At 41.3% G+C, this 19,594-nt stretch overlaps 2 protein-coding genes across 5 annotated transcripts; one reads left to right on the top strand and one right to left on the bottom strand.

The window, feature by feature from the left end:
- SPDYA (speedy/RINGO cell cycle regulator family member A) lies at positions 1–10,558 on the top strand. 4 transcript variants are annotated; one of them, XM_081905629.1, is made up of 8 exons: positions 1–561; positions 1,327–1,363; positions 2,686–2,935; positions 3,847–3,905; positions 4,542–4,627; positions 6,443–6,614; positions 8,341–8,632; positions 9,898–10,558. In XM_081905629.1, the coding sequence occupies exons 1-8, from the start codon at positions 539–541 to the stop codon at positions 9,984–9,986; spliced, it is 1,008 nt and encodes a 335-aa protein (XP_081761755.1). In that variant the 5' UTR covers positions 1–538; the 3' UTR covers positions 9,987–10,558. The 4 variants fall into 4 exon arrangements, with proteins under 4 accessions (XP_081761755.1, XP_081761757.1, XP_081761756.1 ...); XM_081905631.1 differs by lacking the exon at positions 1,327–1,363 and adding an exon at positions 1,668–1,755 and having other exon boundaries at positions 9–561; XM_081905630.1 differs by lacking the exon at positions 1,327–1,363 and having other exon boundaries at positions 239–561.
- TRMT61B (tRNA methyltransferase 61B) lies at positions 10,053–17,255 on the bottom strand. The gene is made up of 7 exons (XM_081905628.1): positions 16,230–17,255; positions 15,525–15,627; positions 13,121–13,311; positions 12,264–12,355; positions 11,148–11,374; positions 10,456–10,524; positions 10,053–10,283 (listed from the first exon to the last, which is right to left on the bottom strand). The coding sequence occupies exons 1-7, from the start codon at positions 16,974–16,976 to the stop codon at positions 10,216–10,218; spliced, it is 1,497 nt and encodes a 498-aa protein (XP_081761754.1). The 5' UTR covers positions 16,977–17,255; the 3' UTR covers positions 10,053–10,215.
- Between the last annotated feature and the right edge of the window lie 2,339 nt (positions 17,256–19,594).

Genomic DNA, 19,594 nt, shown 5'->3' with positions numbered 1-19,594 from the left:
CTGGGCTAATGACATTGTGGTTCTTGGAATTGTATTCTTAATGTTGTAGTTACAGTGTTTTAGGGTTATTGCTGATTACTGTTATATACATTCTAAGTTTATATGCTGGAAGCCATCTTGAGAGGGAATGACCTGGAAGGTAGCCTGTAAATACTTCAAGTAAAAAACAACAGCACATTTATTACATATCAGTAGGATGGCTCTATGTGATTTCCAGACTACCTCACTCACGTGTCTCCAGAAGGGAAGCTTTTGGGAGTCTTAGCAACAAGGCTCGCTTCCCCCTGATTGGCTGATGCCTTTTCTCCCTCTGGCCTAGCGCTTTAGGGCATCCTTTGCTTACCAGAGCAGATTGTTCAGTCCCTTGTGTTTTAATTGGCCAAGGCTTCTTGTGCCTGCGTTCTGATTGGATGTAGCGGGGGTGGCACCTTGCCCTGCGTGATGCTGAGATCCCTTCTTACGGCAAATGAAAATGTCAGTCTGAGGAGATTTTTTGATTGGTGGTGAGAGGTTGTGATCCAGCCTGTTTTCTTTCCCCATGCAGGTTGCATATAACCTGAGGTAATTGTCGCGCTTTCCTGATAGCTCATGTTTCCGGGTGCCACTAGCCGCAAATCCTACTTCAGTGTTTGGCTCACGGATTTTCATGAAGGGAAACAAAAGGCCTGGACTGATTTTGTCAATCCTTTGTCTATGACAAATCTGGATAGTTCTCTTGGGAATGCCACAAAGATACTGCTTCTTTTCAGGGAGCAACAGGCCGCTCTTAAGTACTTTCTGTCCCTTCACAGCATTGCTGCCTCCGTCAACCGCAGCAGCAGAAGCAGCAAGGTGGCAGCAGGGATAATCTTTTATTTATAACAACAGATAGGGCTTCTTCAAACAAGCACAACATACAACAAGTTTCTTGTAGAGGAAATTCTGCAGTGATGCTGCTTTATAAATGGCACTGATATCCTTTGGCCAGAGGGAGAGAGCTGTGTCTAGCTCCACCCTCTGGGCCAAAGGATCCTGCTCCTGAAAATAAATAAAAGAAGCAAAACATATACCCTCAAAAAAGGAGGGCATTGAATCTACAGAAGTACTTATAAGCACTGAGGGATACAAGGTAACATGTTTGATATGTTCTTTATATGGAAGGATGTTTGTGGGTGTTTGTGGGATGTTTGTAAAAAAAACCCAAAAAACATGACCACTATCACTATCCTCACAGCTCCTGGCAGCCATTTTAAATATAATCATAATAATATGAGTTTGCAGGTGGCTTACATAACACGGCTCTACCCCCCCTCTTTTATTCCTCCCCACCCCCACCCATGCTGAAAGGTCCAAAAGGTCGAATGGAGCTGGTTCATATAAAATGGTAAGGCCGGTATACAAATCGCTGCCATATTCCCACTTCCACTCATGCAGTTTTCTGTTGGAGCACCATTAAGGGATGTTGGGCAGAAAGGGTGGAGAGCCCCGTGAGGCTTTTTAATCTCCATGTGAGGCTCCGTTTGTGCTGTTGACAGACACCTGTGCCTACACCACTTCCTTGTTTCTAAGCTTTCCAAACATTTGTTTATGGAGGGGAGGAGGGCAACCAGGTTTCGAACTTTTCAGATAGAGGGGTGTGGTTTTCTTCCAGGGAAAAAACAATAATGAATTTCCCTGATAATCCCCAGCACTGAAAACTAGTACTGTACAAGGAGTGAGAGATACAAACTCCTGCTGCACACTGGCAAGGAATGTCCAGCTCCATCACACGAAAGGGTATGTGGGTGGGGAAAGGTTATATTTGGGCAGGAACACCTCAACTGAGTCAGGAAGCTGAAATTCCTCCCCTTTTACCAGCCTTAGAAATCTAAGGGAGAAGTGTGCAAGGTGGGAGGTGGGAGATGACCCACAGGAGTACAAATACTATGGTTCATGTTTACCAGCTTCGCATGTCGTGAACCTGCTTTCAGGAGTCGTTGTTATGTGACATTTTTGCAGTGTGTGAATAACCGATTTAATCATTTTTCAAATGTGAATATTTAGAGTCCATCCAATAAACATGGGCATTCATTTTCACCCAATTTAAATAGACTACCCTAGTGACTCTGCCCAGGAACAATTAGACCTTGTTCTGATCTATTGGTCGTGGCCACTCCATATTTATTTGCTGTGTAGGTTTGCGAAAGGAGCTGGGGCAAAGTAGAGTGAAGCAGAAAGGAGAAACTCTGTAAAGAAGAGAAGGCAAATTGCCAAGTGCACAGGTTCCTGTATTCCCATACTCAACCTCACAAACTGTCATAGGTGCTGGTTGTAAGAAATAAGAATATTTTAAAGGCATTCCCTCTATAGGTAGAAAAGTGAAGCATGTGACATCAAAAGGGATGCAAGGCCTGGTTGTAACAATGAAATAGTACCATTTACACTATCTTAGGGTTGCCATATTGCAGAAAGTAAAATTCCTGACACCCGCAAAGTTGTTGATAGCAAGTGCTTGGGAAAGTGGGGGTAATGCCTGTACAGTACTATTACATAGTACAACTTGCAGGAAGTAATATCAAAATTAATGGGAAAGAATATAAAAATCTATTAAATAAAATTTCTATTAAATAAAATTTCTCATAATACTGAAAGTAAAACTGGAGAAGAGAGATTAATGACTCTCATGCATTATCAATTCAGCTAATAATGTAATTTTTATTTTAACAGGTAACTTCATCTAGAAAAATGAAACATAATCAGAGCTGCTGTCAGACACCTCCCAGTGTCACTGTTCGTATAAAATCAAGTGCATCCAGATCCTATCAACAAAAAAAAGCTCTTAGTCTTAAACGACCGAAATTTAAAGATATCCAGGAGACCTATGGGGAAAACATTAATAATAAGAAGCCAAAACGGCCAAAAGGTTCATGTCTTGTAATTCAGCGTCAGGAAATGACAGCTTTCTTTAAGCTATTTGGTAGGTTCCTTTATAAATCATTTTGTAAAATGAACCAAGTATATGTGTGTAGAACTTCACATTCAAAAGCAGTTGTGTCCAAAATGCCTTTATGTGAGACATTTCGTCAAGACTAACCTGAAATTACCCTATAATCTAGAAGCGGTATATGGGAGCTTAAAACAGTATCTTACTGAGCCATACGCAAGACTGACTTCACTACATCATGATGGTCATCATGAGATACTGGCATCCATATTGTACTATAAACTAGAATATTTGGGTAGTATCCAGTGGTGATTGCCTACAGATGTCTTTGTAGATGTAAGAAAAAGTCAGTGGAATGATGAGGAGACATTTTTTGGCACGCACTTGTACCCCTTGCACTGCAGAGTGACCCCCTTCTAAATCTGCTCCAGAAGGTTGGGGAACCCTTCAGAGAACATTTAGGGGGAGCCTAGGGCACAGCAGGGGAAGGTGCAGAAAATCACCATTAGAGAATGAAGATAGTGCTTCTATTGAATCTGTTAATTTAATATGCCTCCAGATGGGGTCTTAATATTGTAATAACACAAATGAGTCATTGGATTTAAAAAAAAAAACTTATTGGATTTCCCCAAGAAGGTAAATTTAGACTAAAGGTGTAGGACAGGGAATACGTGCTGATATGTTGCTACAATGTGAAAAATTTGCATGCATGAGGAGTACCCATCACACAATAAACTCCCATCTGAAAGCAGCCTGGTCAGAATAACCTCTGTGCTCAAATGTTCTGGCAAGTAATTCTCTAGGTCAGTAGTGAGAAACAGTTCTGCTTCCATTTGCCTGGAAGGGGAAGATCAAATTATTTTAATTGTTAAAGGATTGTCTTGAATTAATGCTTCTTGAGCTTTGCATATAATTGTGTATGTCACAGCTGGCTTATTTTACAGATGATGACTTGATTCAAGATTTCTTGTGGATGGATTGTTGCTGTAAAATTTCAGACAAGGTAAAACTGTGTGTTGTCTTGAAAGTCTGTGAAACTTTAAGGGTGAGGAAATTGAGGGTTTTGTTTCAATTACAGGCCAGTGCATGTTATCTTAATACCTATGCTGTTGTTTTAAACAACATGATTAACTTAAAGCTTTTTTGATTAAATAAAATTGTTTACTAGGAAGTTCCCAGTGAATTCAGTGGGACAAGCTTCCTAGATGAGAAAGGCATTTTTTAAAACTCTGCTTGCAAAAATGTTTGATCACACTTCATCTGCTGAGACACAAGCTTCATGAATCTCTGCTGTTTTTCTGGTCAGATGTATGGAACACAAGGTGTACTAGAAAATGTTTTTGGAGGAATGACCTATTTCCCCTTGTTAAGAAGCCATTGGCTCCCCATTCTGCCTCTTTGGTAGAGGTTACAATTACGGTATATATTTTCTACTAGTTGTTATGCTCACAATCCCGCTTTCACTGCACGTTAATATATTGCAGCTAAAATATGAGAACTGTACTGTTAATGCCAGATTCAATTAATGAAAATGAAGTCTATGCTTTTCCCTACTGGTGAAAATATATTTTAGGGAAATGTTAAGTCATTTTTAAGGAAAAATAATAGCCAGAAATTGACATTTTACCTTTTCCAACAGTACCTTTTGGCAATGACTTTTGTTTATTTCAAGCGAGCTGGCTACAGTATAAATGAGCACACCAGGCTTAATTTCTTTGTAGCTCTGTAAGTATTTTCCAAATATTATGATTACAATTAAAATGTGTCAGAGGTTTTTAAAGAGTTTATTATTTGAGATAACAGTGAAGTTAGAAATAAACCTTGCTGCACCATCAATTACTTATTTAGGATGGGGTCTTGATTCTTGAAGGCTTATAGCATGTTGGAGATTAATACGCGTATGCCAAGACCTATTAGTTGTTAAATTGTCTGATTTCTGCAGATAAAGACTTTTGACTCCCAAAGCATCCTCCTTATTTGAAAAGCCCCCCCCCCCCAGGCTGCTGAGGGAGAAAAGCCCATCACAGCACAAATAAGCCTTCTTAAGAATCAACTGGGCTTTTATTTCCCAGGTGCCACCTTTGAATATATCCCCTATGCTTCTACTTTGGCAATCACTTGTAGCCGAGTAAGATTGTCTTCCATAAACACGGTTTTAACAATGAGTCCGTAAGTGACTGTGGAGGCCAATTCTGGATCCACATATCCTTCCACAGTGGGGACATAGGAGTTAACCGTGGTGTGGATTTGCCAAGTGTGCCTTCCTCTTAGCACGTTTCTCCCCTGCGTCCTGAGTTCGAGTGATGCAGATTTCAAAAGGTTCATTCTGGGTAGTATAACAATGAAACTGTATTCACCTGTATGTCCTACTGAAATTAGTGAGAATACTATGCATGTAAGTTAATTTAAGACTAGACTCTTCAGATGGGGTGTTGTTTGGAGAGTTTGGTTGCCATGGATTGTGGCTGTTGGGTTTTTTAAATCTTTATTTTAGATATTGTTGTGATTTACATATGGAAACAGTTTGCTTTGGTTGGGAATTTTTTAAATTATTTATTGTTTATAACTACTTTTGTTATGTTGTAGTTATGTATTTTTTTCATATAGTTAAGCCTCCTTGAGCATGGTTTGAACTGTGGAAATGTGGCATGCACATAAAAGTATGTATGTATGTAATATTATTTAATACTTGAACATTTTTGAATCAATAAAACTGAAATTCTACAACCATAGCAGTCATGCTGCTCAACCCTGTTTGGAAATATTACATCATGAAAAAAGGCATGAGATCTCCAGGAAATCTTTGCAAGTTTCCAGCAAAGTTTACATTTCATGTTCAATAGATTTGCTTGGAGTTTTGTTTTATATTGCAAACACCTATGTTCCCCAATGTATAAAGCCATATGTTATAGCTATATAAAACATTATACATTGCATGCAATTACTGTCCTGATATGTGTACAAAATAGTCAAAACAAAACACCTTCCTAAATGTTCAGACTCTTTATTTTCATTGAGCTGTTCACAATTCAGTGCTTTAAACTTTTGGCAAGCCTCTGCTCCATGCTAAAAAAATGTGTATCAAAATTCTCTACCATGTTAATTTGAAATTCTATGCTGAGAGAGATTGACCTGTATAAATTATGCAAACTTGGCGATTTGCTTGTATTCTTTTGATTTGCCTCATTTACTCTGTTTCTGTTATCCATGAGGGACAAGAATCCCGACCACTGCATAATAGAAAAAAAAGATATTCAGCATACACTCTGGCTTATGATACTTCATTAAGCACTGCCCACACACTTTCAAACCTTTTAAGAAGTAGAAACATGCTTTCTATATGTTAAACTTGAGATTTTCAGCATTCTTAATTGTGTGCCCATCTTTTCATCTGGTGAAAAATCATTTGGTAACATTTGTCCAAACTAAATTTTCAGCACTTTGGAATGTATATAAAGACCAAAGAAAAGGAGGAGACTTAGCAGTATACAAATGAGATCAAAACCATATTTAAGTGAGTCATAGTCCTCATCATTGTAGGTACCTGGCAAATACAGTTGAAGAAGACGATGAAGAGTCAAAATATGAGATTTTCCCATGGGCTTTAGGGAAATCCTGGAGAAAGCTTTTTCCTGATTTCCTAATTCGAAGGGATGAACTCTGGAGCAAGATGGATTATAGGGCTATTGTAAGCAGACGCTGCTGTGAGGAGGTAAGGCGGGTATATTTTATATGCATCAAGAAAGAGCAAATGAATTTTAATAGGCAGGTTCTGTTTTGTAACAAGCCTCTTTCTGTTTTTTCACCAAGCTATATAAAGGAACTGTTTGTAAACATTATCCACCCAGTTATAATGAGTGGCTCAATTTAACTGCTGGTTGATACTTTGCTTTCAAAACATCCCAACAAATTATTTACCTTCAACAAAGGGGATTCCCTTATCAGAAATAATGACATTAGCAATTATTGGAAAATATGAAACCATTCACAGGGAATGTTTACACTGGTAAATTAAACAGAAAAAATACATTAAAATTGACCAAGTCTGCAGTTGTATTCACACTTATTTGGGAGTAAGCACCTTTAGAATCAGTGAACTTACTTTTGGCCAACTATGCAAAGTGCAAGAAAGCAGTTATCAAACAGCATACTTTGCTTTTATTACTAACGTGAATTAAGGATATAGTCAGACCATTGGTAAGGAAATGCTAATGCTGTTTTTCTTCCTGAAAAAGACCTTTATGGTACCATACAGCCAGCTTTCCCATTAATGGATTACCATCAAACTCAAGTGAAAAGGGTTGCTACTTAGTAGAATAATCAGGATTGTGAATAAAAAAATTAGTTTGGGGCAGGGCAGTGGTAAACACATTTACAAAAAAAATCTTCCCGATTTTTACTCAGGAAAATGGGAGAAAATTAAAATAAAACCATAGAATGGAGACTTTCATAGTACCAATGGAGATAATTGCAATGCATCAGATCCCCTACAAAGAAAAGTTACAGTATTTGGGGTTCTCTGTGAATTTCCCAGAGATACCTAGCTGGCCAGTGTGGGAAACAGGATGCTAGACCAAATAGGCCTTTGATCAGCAGGCCTGTTCTTTTGCCTGTCTGCTTTACCCATCATAAAACTAATTTCACCACTAAGAAATTGGTCTAGTACAGATCCAATGACAAACTGTAGTTTATTCTTACAACCATGGGCCTTGAGTTCACATCCTCCCCCCATCCTTTTTATATATGAAGAAAGATTCTGGTTTTAAACCCATGTTTCCCAAGTTTGCACAAAACAATAAAAGTTTAAATGAACAAGGGATATAAGCTTTAAATCTTCTTCCTTCATGCATAAACCTGAAGCCATAGACTTAGAAGCTTTACTATCTCAAATGAGATTTTCTATTACAGAATAGTTCACAGGTTTTTTGGATGTAAAGTAGTACAGTAGTCTGCTTTCCCCACAGTTCAAGACAGGAGCTGCGTTTCATTTTCATGGAAGTTAAATGACGAACCAAATGTGTATGTAAAAATGCTAAAATACTAATGTATTAGTATCTATCAAATGTTACATTATTTATCAAGTCGCACATTGTTAACACATGCATTAAAATAATCAAAATTTGAAAAAATTAACAGCTTTAATTATGTGTAATTTATTAGTCTTTTGTATATCTGGATAGCTGTTAGTAAATGAAAAAATGTGTTTTTGTTCTAAGTTAGGCCTAATTAACATTCCCAGGAGTGGAAAAGTGGTTTGTTCAGGATCTTAAAAAGTAGCCCAATAAATAGCAGCTCATTCCTGTTCCCTGCTCTGTGACTGTTTTACTAGCAATTAAGAAAGCTAACAACACCAACTAATGATCCTTTGTGATTTTTATGCATTATTTGCTTGTTCTGCTAACAGCTCCATTTTGGTTTTTTGGTTTTTTTAAACACAGGTAATGGCTATAGCTTCGACACATTATATATGGCAGCGGGAGCGTTCTATTCATCATAGTGGAGCTACAAGAAACAATAGCAGAGATGGAGTACAGTTTCCTCGAGGACCCAATGCCACACCTACAGACTGTTTGCTTTGTGGGAAAAAGACAAGATACATACGGCTGGGATTATCCTCCTCTTCCTCCAATGGCACACTGGAAATGATGGAACAACATATACCTCAGGGATTGCATGACTCTCTTCCAGCTGGTAAAATACCTGAGCCATCTGTGCACTGTTATTCACAAGGTATGGTATGGTAAATGCTGAAGTAAATTTATTTATGCTACCTTCACAGCCCAATACTAGCTGTGTCACTCAGAAGTCAGTACCCTTGATTTAATGAAACTTGCTTAAGTATACTCAATATTCTCAGCAATGTTATTGCTATTGGTGTATAGGTTGAATCTACATCCTTTAAGCCTCGTAGGTGGGTCATTGTTACTTACAGCCTCCTTGATGGAGAAAAACCATTGTCATAGCATGTGCATAAATCACAGTTCTGGGCATAATGTTTTGCTCACACCTGCATCCTTTGGTGGTGGTGTTCGCATTCCAGCTTTTTCCTGGATGGAAGCTTCTCTCTGTCCCTGATCCTTATGATTGTTCTATCTCTCCTTCTCAGCCATTTATAGAATGCTTCCCTTCCCTTCTAAATTGTGAATTTGGTTAATGGTGGATTTTGTAAAATGAACTACAAGAAAAATCTAAGCCTAGCTACTTTATAGCCCCTTCTCAAAGCCACTCAACTCAGTTTTCCAGCAAATTACATCAAATATGAGCTGAGTTTTGTAAGTTCAATTAAAAGCGAAACTGACTCTCCTACAAACACTAGGAGGGAAAAGTGAAAAGCATGTGTTTTTTTCTGGATATACTTTTTTAAAATGAAAAATTGATGAACACTGTCCCTGGAACCTAACTCCATGGTAAGATATGTAGTACATGGTGTAATCAAGCAGTGTCTATCAAAAGTGATCAACTTTTTGCTTTAAACGATCCCCTCTAGTTCTAAGATAGCAATTCTACACTCCTCCTCATTGACTTCTTGGTGACTCCTTTAATTCAGATTTATGTTTATAGTGCTAAACAAATGTAGGGTGACACCTTCTGTTGTTAGTATAAAAGCACTTCCGTAAGAGGATCCTGATTTGTCAGTTCTTTATGTACAAATGATGGAATGAACTCAGCAGTTGGCAATGAAATAGCATCTGTCACTCACAGTGGGTATGTGGGGCAATACAGCAGTTACTAAGTAAGGATTCAACTACCCAGCTGTAGGGAAGAAGAACAGATGGCTCCCGAACAAGCGTAGCATTTCATTGGCAAGCCACTTTACAACCTTTTCTTTGTTTATAAATGGAGAACAGATATTTTTCATCCTACATTAATTATCCATTGCTCCTATAAGTGTAACCCGTCCTATAGAACACAATAAGCACGTCACGTTACCTGGGACAAACTGCACTGTAATCCCATATGCATTCAATGTGAATTTCTTCCCTAATTTTTCATAGATTGCAAACATCTACCCAACAAAGGAAGAAAAAGTGGCTGCACATGTCAAGATAAAGCCATGGACTGGTTTACAGGAAATGAAGAATAAAAAAACCACACTTCAGCCAACAACTTAAGAAATTATCAGGAAGCACAACTAATTGTCTGAATGAAATACATTTCACAATATATGATTTATTCTTTTAAGTTTTATATTTTGCTGAAACTTTTGGTATCAAAAATATTGTCAACATAAATCAAAGTTGTGGATTCCTAAATTGCATAAACAACAATGATATAATTTACAATTTTAATCCTGGTGAAGTGCAATCTTCAAATTAGCATATACTATTTGATGTAGTATTTGGATATGCCGGGTTAAATTTCCGCAGCTTGACAAGAAAGGCTAGTTTGGAAAGAAAATAAAACATCAGCATTAGTGATACAACACATAAGTAGCTGGAAAGCAGAAGTATTTATTCATTAATTCCATTTTTCTTTGAAAAAGTAATAGTGCTTATGAAAAATTAGTAGTAATAAATGTATATCTTATAAAATATTTGCCAAGCCATTCTTACCTGTGTGCCCCACTTGCCAAGGGTAAGGTCTAGCAATATATGGTGGTTTTGTCTCATCAGAAATGAGAGCTGTTAAAATAAAATTTAGAAAGTTGTTGTGCAACACTCTTAATTCCAATTTCTGCTTTAAATAATTCTACCTCAGGACATTCTTTTCCACATTGAACCCATTTGTTGTTCCTCTCCCTCCCACTTCTGGAAAACCCCTTCTCTATTTCTTTTCTCTAGATAGATATTTGCTCTCTCTTATGTCCTCACTCCTCAAAGACAATACAGTAGTGGTAAAGGTACAAGAAAGGTAGGCTAGAAATATCAATGGACAATATTCAGTTGTGCCCATTCACGAGTGAAACAGATTTCTACTCTCCTCCTTTCTGCAGCCCCCCAGATACGCTCCAGAGATCCAGGTGATTCCCTGGAGCAGATTTGGGGGGCCCACAGAGGCTGCAGGACAGAGGAGAGGAAGGGAAATTTCACTTGCTCAACACTGAATATTACCATCATAAAGAAGAACCCAATACCAGGCCCTTACAGACAAAAGTACAGTAGCAGATTGCGTACCCAGCAACGGTCTGCTGGTGGGCAGCTCAGGCTGCATTTTACATAAAGGTTCACATCTCGACACAGCATGTGGGACTGCAACATTCTAGTGACTGCCAAAAAACAAAATCTCATTAGAACTTGGTCCATACCATCACCTTCTTTGTTCTGTTCAGCAGGAGTCTCCTCATTTTCATCATGGCAAGCTGATTCATTGTTCATGCTCTGGTTGGATTTCATATTGCGGAAAACGCCACCAATTTTCCAGGACGCTGGGAGTACTATCCAATCTCTGTGTGTCACCTCAACTATCCTTTCACAAAAAAGGTTTATCTTGCTGGTCCGGATGGCTTCCACCAGATCAATAACCTGGGTGATACTTGTAGAAGAATTCAAATATTTATTACCAGTGAATAAATCTACACACATGCATAAATGTATAAAATATAATAGTTTGTACTGTAAATCTATCCTATGCATATTTACTCAGAGGTTAGTCCCACTTCCAAGTAAGTGTGCACAGGACTGCAGTGTTTCACTTGGTTAAAGGACTATATTTAAATTTGACTGTAGCTAGCCCAAACATTTTTTACTAAACTAGCTCTCTTGCCTGAACTACAAGTCCATTTATCCCAAAGAGCAACGAGACTATAAAACATGACAAACAGCCATCAGTCATCACTTATTAGGAACTAGGACACACTGATGATGTAACTGACTAGCCCCGATGCTATCTAAACATTAATATTTTGCCTTTCCCCTTCAACTTAGAAGCACACAAGGCAGCATATCAAAAGTCTATTACAATAACATTTATACTAAAACCAGATCAGATGCAATGATCTCAGTCAAAACAACTTTAAGAAAGAGCCTTAGATCTGTATTTTCCCTTCTTGGGTGCCTGGCTTAGAGGAATATATTGCAGTTTGTTAAGTCACAGTTTCCCCAGTTTGGATGCCACAGGAAGCTGTTTTAATAAACCACATTCTTTTCATTGAAGCTTGATATGCAAAGGGAGATAGGAAAAGGAGGGAGGACAAGGAGGAAGGTTCAGTCTCAGTCCACTATAAATAACAGTATATCGGACCAAGATAATTGTATCTGTCAGTTATTATAGCTTTTTGGAAATCTGAAGTTAGGATAAATGTACTTTATAATAATCTTTAAGACCATTTATAAACAACCTGCATGAAGCCATTGCAAGTTTAATGAAGGTATCACTCCATGTAGCAGAAAGGAGCATGTAAATTGGCAGGATCAATACTTACTTTGCAAGGTATACTGCACAAACGCCCCCCATTTTAAGATTTGGGATAACCACAGATAAAACGTTCTGGGGCACAAGCATATCCAAAGCTATCTATGGAAGAAACATACATTTTTAAAAACTTTAAAGGAGAATACAAAGGATGTGTTTTCTGTGCAAATCTATGAGGATATTAGAATATTAATTTGGATAAATTATATTAAAAGGTGAAAAGAAAGTGATCAGGGTAATGGAAAAGTCATGGTGAGTTGCAATAATACAAAACAGCATTAATACTAACAGTAATAATATTATTATTTTTATTTGCCTTCCAGCAAACACTGAAATCTCGATATAACTTCTCTGTACTCACTAGAAGTAACTGCCCTCCCACCACCACCAAAAAACACAGCTAAAAACTGAAGCAGAAATTATCAGGATTTCAATCAAAAACCCTCACAAGTTTCTTTCTAATGGAGAACTATGGGCAACACAGAAGCCTTTTCTACTCATTGTTTCAAAGAATGAATTGAGTTGGAGAACAGAACTTACTCTGTTTTTAAAAACTTTAAAGGAGAATATAAAAGATGTGTTTTCTGTGCAAATCTATTAGGATATTAGACCAGCAGTAACACCACTGCTGAATAAAGTTTGAATCTAGTGTTACTTTATACCACCTTAACTTAAACCGGCTTCCTTTACATCAGCTTTTTGCTCCCTAAATGTACCATTACTAAGTACTTGCTTTCTAGTTTTGAAAAAAGATCAATCCACTTTTCTCATATCTCTCTTTTCTCAGGGGGAGATGTGATAATTCCAGAAAGAGGATGCCTGTTTTGTTTCTTTGTTGTTGTTGTTGTTGTTTTAAAAGATACTTACTGCATCAAATGTTACAGTTTTCAAAGCCTCAGCTGCTGTTAAAATGTCTTCATTAATGAAATCCACATTATCTGGCCACTCTAAAGGATGACTTATTTTCCATGCATCACGCCACCTCTTATAATTCTTTTTCGCCACTCTGTAGTGGTCTCTCCGAACTTCATAACTTACAACACGTCCCTGTGGCCCAACTGAAAACAAATAAAATCGAACCAAAATTAGTTACTGCTCTCTTCATTTCTGCCAAGTTGAATAAATGACACAGGAAATGAAACACTAGCCTACCAGATATGATAACTTATTTCCTAATATTACAATCACTCAGAGCATAATGGCTAACAGGGCTATAAGCTTACATGGCAGTAGGGCATTATTATTATTATTATTATTATTATTATTATTATTATTATTATTATTAACATTTCTATACTGCCTTTGATCCAAGGATCACAGTGCAGTTTACAGTATAAAATTGCAAAACTATTATGGCACTCACCTCCTAGAGTCATGCTTATCCCCCACTGGTTGTTTTCAGGAGTTACCAAATTTTAAGCTGTAACATACAGCATTGCAATGTGCTTTAGCGGAAGGGCCATAGCTTGGTGGAGCATCTGCTTTGCATGCAGAAGCTCCTGGATTCTATCCCTGGCATCTCCAGTTAGGGCTGAGAAACACTCCTGTCTGAAACCCTCAAGGCCTGCTGCCTTGTAGTGTAGTAGAATATTGAGCTTATATGGCCCAAGGGTCTGACTTGGTATAAGGCAAATTTCTATGCACCTGCAGAGAAGGAAGAGACGTGTGGTGGTGGCAGGTGACTCTCTACAGAGTGGGGCAGAAGCAGCAGTGTGTGGAAGAATGACTCATGGTTTCAGTTGTTTCTACACACATACACAGAGGATGGGAAACAAGCAAGAAGAAATTGAGCTCTTAATACAGGTAGGCAAATATGACCTAATAGACATTACTGTGGATATCTGCTATAGATCTCCAAGCCAGAATGAGAACTTGGATGTCTTTACCTGAAAGGAAAGCTCAACCTGACGATAACAGAATAAACAATGCAAGGCACGAACTGCACTTCAAGATAGCAGATTGTGTTGGTCACAGAAGTATGTCTGCACATTTATGCAATTACTTTGTGATATTAGCTAGGTGTAGTTACCAGAGTGCTGGTCCTGGCCTGGCCTGGGACAGGAAGATAAAGGTAAAGGGACCCCTGACCATTAGGTCTAGTCGTGACCGACTCTGGGGTTGCGGCGTTCATCTCGCTTTAATGGCCGAGGGAGCCGGCGTACAGCTTCCGGGTCATGTGGCCAGCATGACTAAGCCGCTTCTGGCGAACCAGAGCAGCGCACGGAAACGCCGTTTACCTTCCCGCCGGAGCGGTACCTATTTATCTACTTACACTTTGGTGTGCTTTCAAACTGCTAGGTTGGCAGGAGCAGGGACCGAGCAACGGGAGCTCACCCCGTCGTGGGGATTCGAACTACCGACCTTCTGATTGGCAAGTCCTAGGCTCTGTGGTTTAACCCACAGCGCCACCCGTGTCCCTGGGACAGGAAGGCCCATGATTAAATCTACAAGCAGCTGTGATGCTGACTGGGCAACCTAAGGCTAATCTAAAGCTATTCCTGGTGCCTTTGTGATGTTTTTGGATTACAACTCCCATCAGCCCAAACCAGCATGCAGTGATGACCGGGACCTGCAGTCCAACACCACCAAGAAGGTAGCACATTGGCTCCCCTGAACTAATCACTCACTTAGTCCAATGCACTTTCCTGTGTTGTTTGTGGTTTTAAAAAATGGCATAGCCCCATGTTTGAGACCTCCAGGTACAGGGCAGTATATAAATTCAATAAATAATAATAATGTACAGCACCTTGAACTTCTTAGTGAAAGGCAGGATGTAATTTTAAAGGAGGGCACAGTACACCAAGGCTTGATTCTCACATTTAGTGTCCAAAGTGTCAGTGTCAAGGTGCCTAAAGAGTGTTCCTATGCCCCAAAGTGCATCCATTCTCACATGCCAACATTTCCTCTGACTTCAGCCCTGTGTGATGAAATGAGAGCTCTGCCATTTTCTGGAAAGCAGCTAAAGTTCCCAGCACATGGGACTGAATTTGAATAAATTAGAGTAATTCAAGAGTAATTCAGGGCATGATAATGACAAGGGGGACAATGATAGAGCACATGTTTTGCATACAGAAAGTTTTGGGTTTAAATCCTAAGCATACCAATTAAAAGGGACATATAGCATAAGATGAAGAACCCTGGAAAGCCACTGCCAGTCAGAGTAAGCAATATTGGGCTAGGCAGGCAAGCAATCTGACCCGATACAAGGCAGCTTCCTGTGTTCTTAAAATGTGTGGGAGAGCTGGGATTCTGTCAACAGACAATATTTTACCTGCTCGTGATAGAAATAAACTCATACCACCAGACCCAGAACCTGCTTCCAGCACTATGTCGCCTTGACTGATGTCCATTAGCAGCAGCATTGCATTAATATCCTACATGTTAAAAGAGCAAAGAACATAAATGTTTAGCTTAGCCCTTGTGCTTTATAGCAAATTTGTGCTTTTTAAGCAAATTGATAACCGCTGGCTAAGACTTATGGGGAAATAAGAATACTATTTAGCACTTAACATTTTACAGTGTTCAAAGTGTTTCACTTATATATCTTAGTAAACCCTTCAAACAGTGGGGCTATTAGGTAATTTTAGATTCTGAACCTAATGGTGGTGGTGGCTTAAGACGGGAAATCTCCAGATTTACTGCTCTAAAACCAGGGCAATCAGTGTTTCAGGTTTCTCTCTCTCTCACTGGCCTTTGTTCAGGGACCTGCCACCTGACCTGTAACCCCATTCATCACTTAGAATTTGCAACTACTGTACTAGTAACCTTAATTCCGGGAGCCATCGGAGAAAAAGTGGTCCAAGCCATCATCAGGTTCCCCCTTAAGGCGCCTCCATCGCTATTGCTGGATCAACCCAGGTTGTCCCTGGAATTACAACTCCCGCCATCCCTGCCCATTGGCCACGTCGACTGGGGTTGATGGGAGCGGGAGTCCAACGACAACTTGGGGGCGGCGGCCGCGGCAAAGCTCTCCCACCTTGGGATACGAGATGGTGGGTCCTCTCTCCATCAGCAACACAAACTCTTCCAGCGAAGGCCTCCGAATCAGGAAGGTGTGGCCCGTGGACGTCCGGAACATCTGCCCGGGGAGCTTGCCCACGATGTCGGCGTACTTCACCGCCCCCCAGGTGCTCGTCAGTACTCCGTCGGCGGAGAGTTTACACAGCTTCTTGAACTCGGCGTCGCGCCTCCGTCGGCTCTCCGCTAGGAACAGATCCCCGACCTGGAAGGGCACGTTTTTGGAAGGCGCGTCCCGGAGCTCCTCGGAGGGAGAGTCCTGATCCTGGGGAGCGATGTGGGCGAAAGGAGGGGAGGAGGATTCCTCTACGACGGGCGGGGAAAGGAGCTCCCCGTGCTGGACCAGCTGGCTCAGCCTCTCCGAGGGAGAGAGCGACCTGTGCCATGCGCGCCTCCGAGCGACCGCCGGCCCCGGAGCCGCAGCAGAGCCGGCCGGCGGTCCCTGGGGCTCGTCCCGTCCATCCTTGTCCCCGGCGGAGCTAGAAAGCGCTCTGCGGCTGGAGCCGAGGGAGCCGATCCCCGCGCTTAGCAGCAGCGGCGCCCTTTGCAGCTCCCTCGGGTGGGCGCTGCAGGTCTCCGGAGCCGCAGCCTGGAAGCCCAGCGTGTCCCTCGAGGGCGGCCGCGGCTGCTTGCCCGCGAGAGCAGCCCGACTCTCCCAGCTCGAAGCGCGCACCTCCAGCAGGCTCCCGAGGCGCCAGCACCTCATCGTCGCTTTTATGCACGGCCGCCTCTTCCTGGACAAGGCGCCCCGCGGACCCTCCTCTCCTCTAGGTCTCTCTGACAGCCACCGCAGGGTTTGCACCGCTGCAGGTTCCCCCGGGCCGGAGGGCGGCTTGCATAGCTACGCACCGCGGTGCAGGAGCCCCGTGGATCCTGAGGACGTCGGCGAAAGTGCGGACGTCTAGAAGGTTTCTAGTAGGAGCCTTGCAGGTGCCCGGGCTGAACAGCGCGAGGAGGGGTCAAAGGGACGGAGAAAGCGAACGGAACTCCGCGCGGCTCCCACCTCCGGTTCCGATTAGGCTCCTCGAAGGGCGGGGCCAGAGGGGGGCACGGGTATTGGGAAAACGGAACAGGCTGGGTTGGAAATGGTTGTAGGAAATGATTGTGCTTCCCCCCACCTTTAAAAATAAAAACTGAAGAGGCGCACTACTGCGTTTCCGTGATAGGGAAGGCTGTACCTTTCGAACCTCGGTCCGCTGGTCTTGAAGGGTCCGTTCTCTTTCCCTGCCTTATTTCTCCTTTTTAAATGGAGAAAGCAGGGCTAGCAACCCCCCGCAGCAAACAGAAGCTTGTCAATGGCACTCTTGCAGTCTTCCAAATCGAGGCAGCTTCGAGCGGCACAGGCTCATTCCTGCATCTTCATCGATTTCTGCCTTTCGTAGGCATTTAGACAAAGCTGTCGTATCAGAAAAACAAAAAGTCATGGTCGCCTGGCTTCTTTCGTATTTGCTCATTTATTGAATTTATACCCCCCTTCCTCCCCAGTAAAAGAGGCATGGTTCATGCTTTAGCACCGGAATGGAAGAGAGCCTTTAAACTCGCCCGCTGTATTCATAAATGCACATATTTTAATTAATCATTCTGGATGTTGCACTTTATATTTTTTATACCCCCTCATGCCCCGCAAATGGAGGACTTTATCCGCTGCCAATGGAAAGCGGACGTTTTACTATAGGACAATGAGATCGTAGTCCCTTTGGGGAGAGGGAGCGCAAGCGTGACGTCAATGCCGTGCGCCGATCTAGCGCCACATGGCTGCCCACATGTCTCCCAGCGTCTGCAGCCTCTCTTCAGCGTTCCTGTGGATGCTCAGAATACCTACTTAATAGGTGTAGCATGATAGAATTATAAGTTTCTAATGAAAGGGGCGGGGAGTCTATACGGTTGTCGCAATGCACAAGTGTCAATCGAGTAATCATTTACGGCAGCGAGCCTATGCGCACTTATTCGGACACTTACCTGGAACAGAGTGAGACTTCGGAGTGAATGTCTGGATTGCTCTGTAAATCTCGATCAACTGACATACAGCTAAATCAATACTTCTAAAGGGCAAAGAACAGTTCTTCAAAGAGACAAGTGCATGAACTAGGAGTGTCCTTACTGAGACGGTGCAGTGCTTGCAATGCTTTTTTAAAAACAGATCATTGAATTAAAATACATTAAAAATAAAAAAGTTTTTCAGTCAACTACATACTGCAGCTCAAAAATCAATGCGGATAATATAAACAGTTTGTGAGCAATATTTTTGTGTTTTGTTTCTTTTTTGTTCTAAATAATTAACTTTTTTTTGGTGGTATGATGTACCAATCTATTCTTAATAATGGGTGAGAATTCATCTAGTGGAGGATAGCAGTCGGAAACTCCTTGGCAGCAGCCAAGTGGAGACAACCTTCCTTCATCTGACATGAGTCCAAGTAGTTTGAGTCCTTCAACATAGCTTACCTGGTATGGCCATACAGCAGCTGCTCCTTTTGCTGTCCCTCATTGAAGTAATACAAAATTAGAAGCCACATGAAACACTGTAAAAGAGTTGGTTTAGATAAACTGGAGCATTCAGAGCAAATATAAGTGGAGAATACACCTCTGAGATGAAAAAAACATATGAAATTAAATGCAAAAGGGGCTTTAAAAGGTAAAGGTACCCCTGACCATTAGGTCCAGTCGCGGATGACTCTGGGGTTGCGGCGCTCATCTTGCTCTATAGGCCGAGGGAGCCGGCGTTTGTTCGCAGACAGCTTCCAGGTCATGAGGCCAGCATGACTAAGCCACTTCTGGCGAACAGAGCAGCGCACGGAAACACCATTTTACCTTCCCGCCAGCGCACTATGTGGTTTTGAACTGTTAGGTGGGCAGGAGCTGGGACCGAACAACGGGAGCTCATCCCATTGCGGGGATTCGAACCACCGACCTTCTGATCGGCAAGCCCAATCACAAGCAAAGCCTGGTTTTAAAGCTATCTTAATTTCAAATAACCTGTTCAAATACGTGATTGGTACTCCAGTTAGACATTAAAAATTCCACCCATAAGGTTACAGGGGAACCAAGTATCTTTAGAGTTTGGAGCACAGCATTTCTTCGTTTTGGAGGTGTAATTCCATTTTAAGCCTGAATGGGGGGGGGGGAACGTTTCAGTGAACATGTTAGCCATTTTGAAACTGTTCAGAATTTCCAATCTGTTTGTAGCAACCAAATCAGATAGCAGGGCAGGGCCCTGCCATGAACAGGTAAAGTTCTCTGCAGCAGAACCTTTGTCCCCCATTTCAGAACACAGCCACTTCACATGTGATTAATGTCTATCCTGCTCGTGCGAAGAAGATAAAAGGA

The sequence above is a fragment of the Podarcis melisellensis genome (assembly GCF_964234715.1).
Source record: "Podarcis melisellensis genome assembly, chromosome: 3".
In the NCBI taxonomy this organism is placed as follows: Eukaryota; Metazoa; Chordata; class Lepidosauria; order Squamata; family Lacertidae; genus Podarcis; species Podarcis melisellensis.
This window is presented reverse-complemented; position numbering and strand designations above follow the sequence as displayed.

Bases quoted from the DNA above. Each gene is read 5' to 3' on its own strand.
- SPDYA (XM_081905629.1), top strand. From the start codon at position 539: ATGCAGGTTGCATATAACCTGAG. The intron at 562-1,326 runs GTAATTGTCGCG...CCATGCTGAAAG, and splicing joins CAGGTTGCATATAACCTGAG to GTCCAAAAGGTCGAATGGAG. The intron at 4,628-6,442 runs GTAAGTATTTTC...TCATCATTGTAG, and splicing joins CTTAATTTCTTTGTAGCTCT to GTACCTGGCAAATACAGTTG.
- TRMT61B (XM_081905628.1), bottom strand. From the start codon at position 16,976: ATGAGGTGCTGGCGCCTCGGGAGCCTGCTGGAGGTGCGCGCTTCGAGC. The intron at 15,628-16,229 runs GTGGGAGAGCTT...TTTAACATGTAG, and splicing joins CCACCATCTCGTATCCCAAG to GATATTAATGCAATGCTGCT. The intron at 12,356-13,120 runs GTAAGTATCTTT...TTTCTTCCATAG, and splicing joins AAACTGTAACATTTGATGCA to ATAGCTTTGGATATGCTTGT.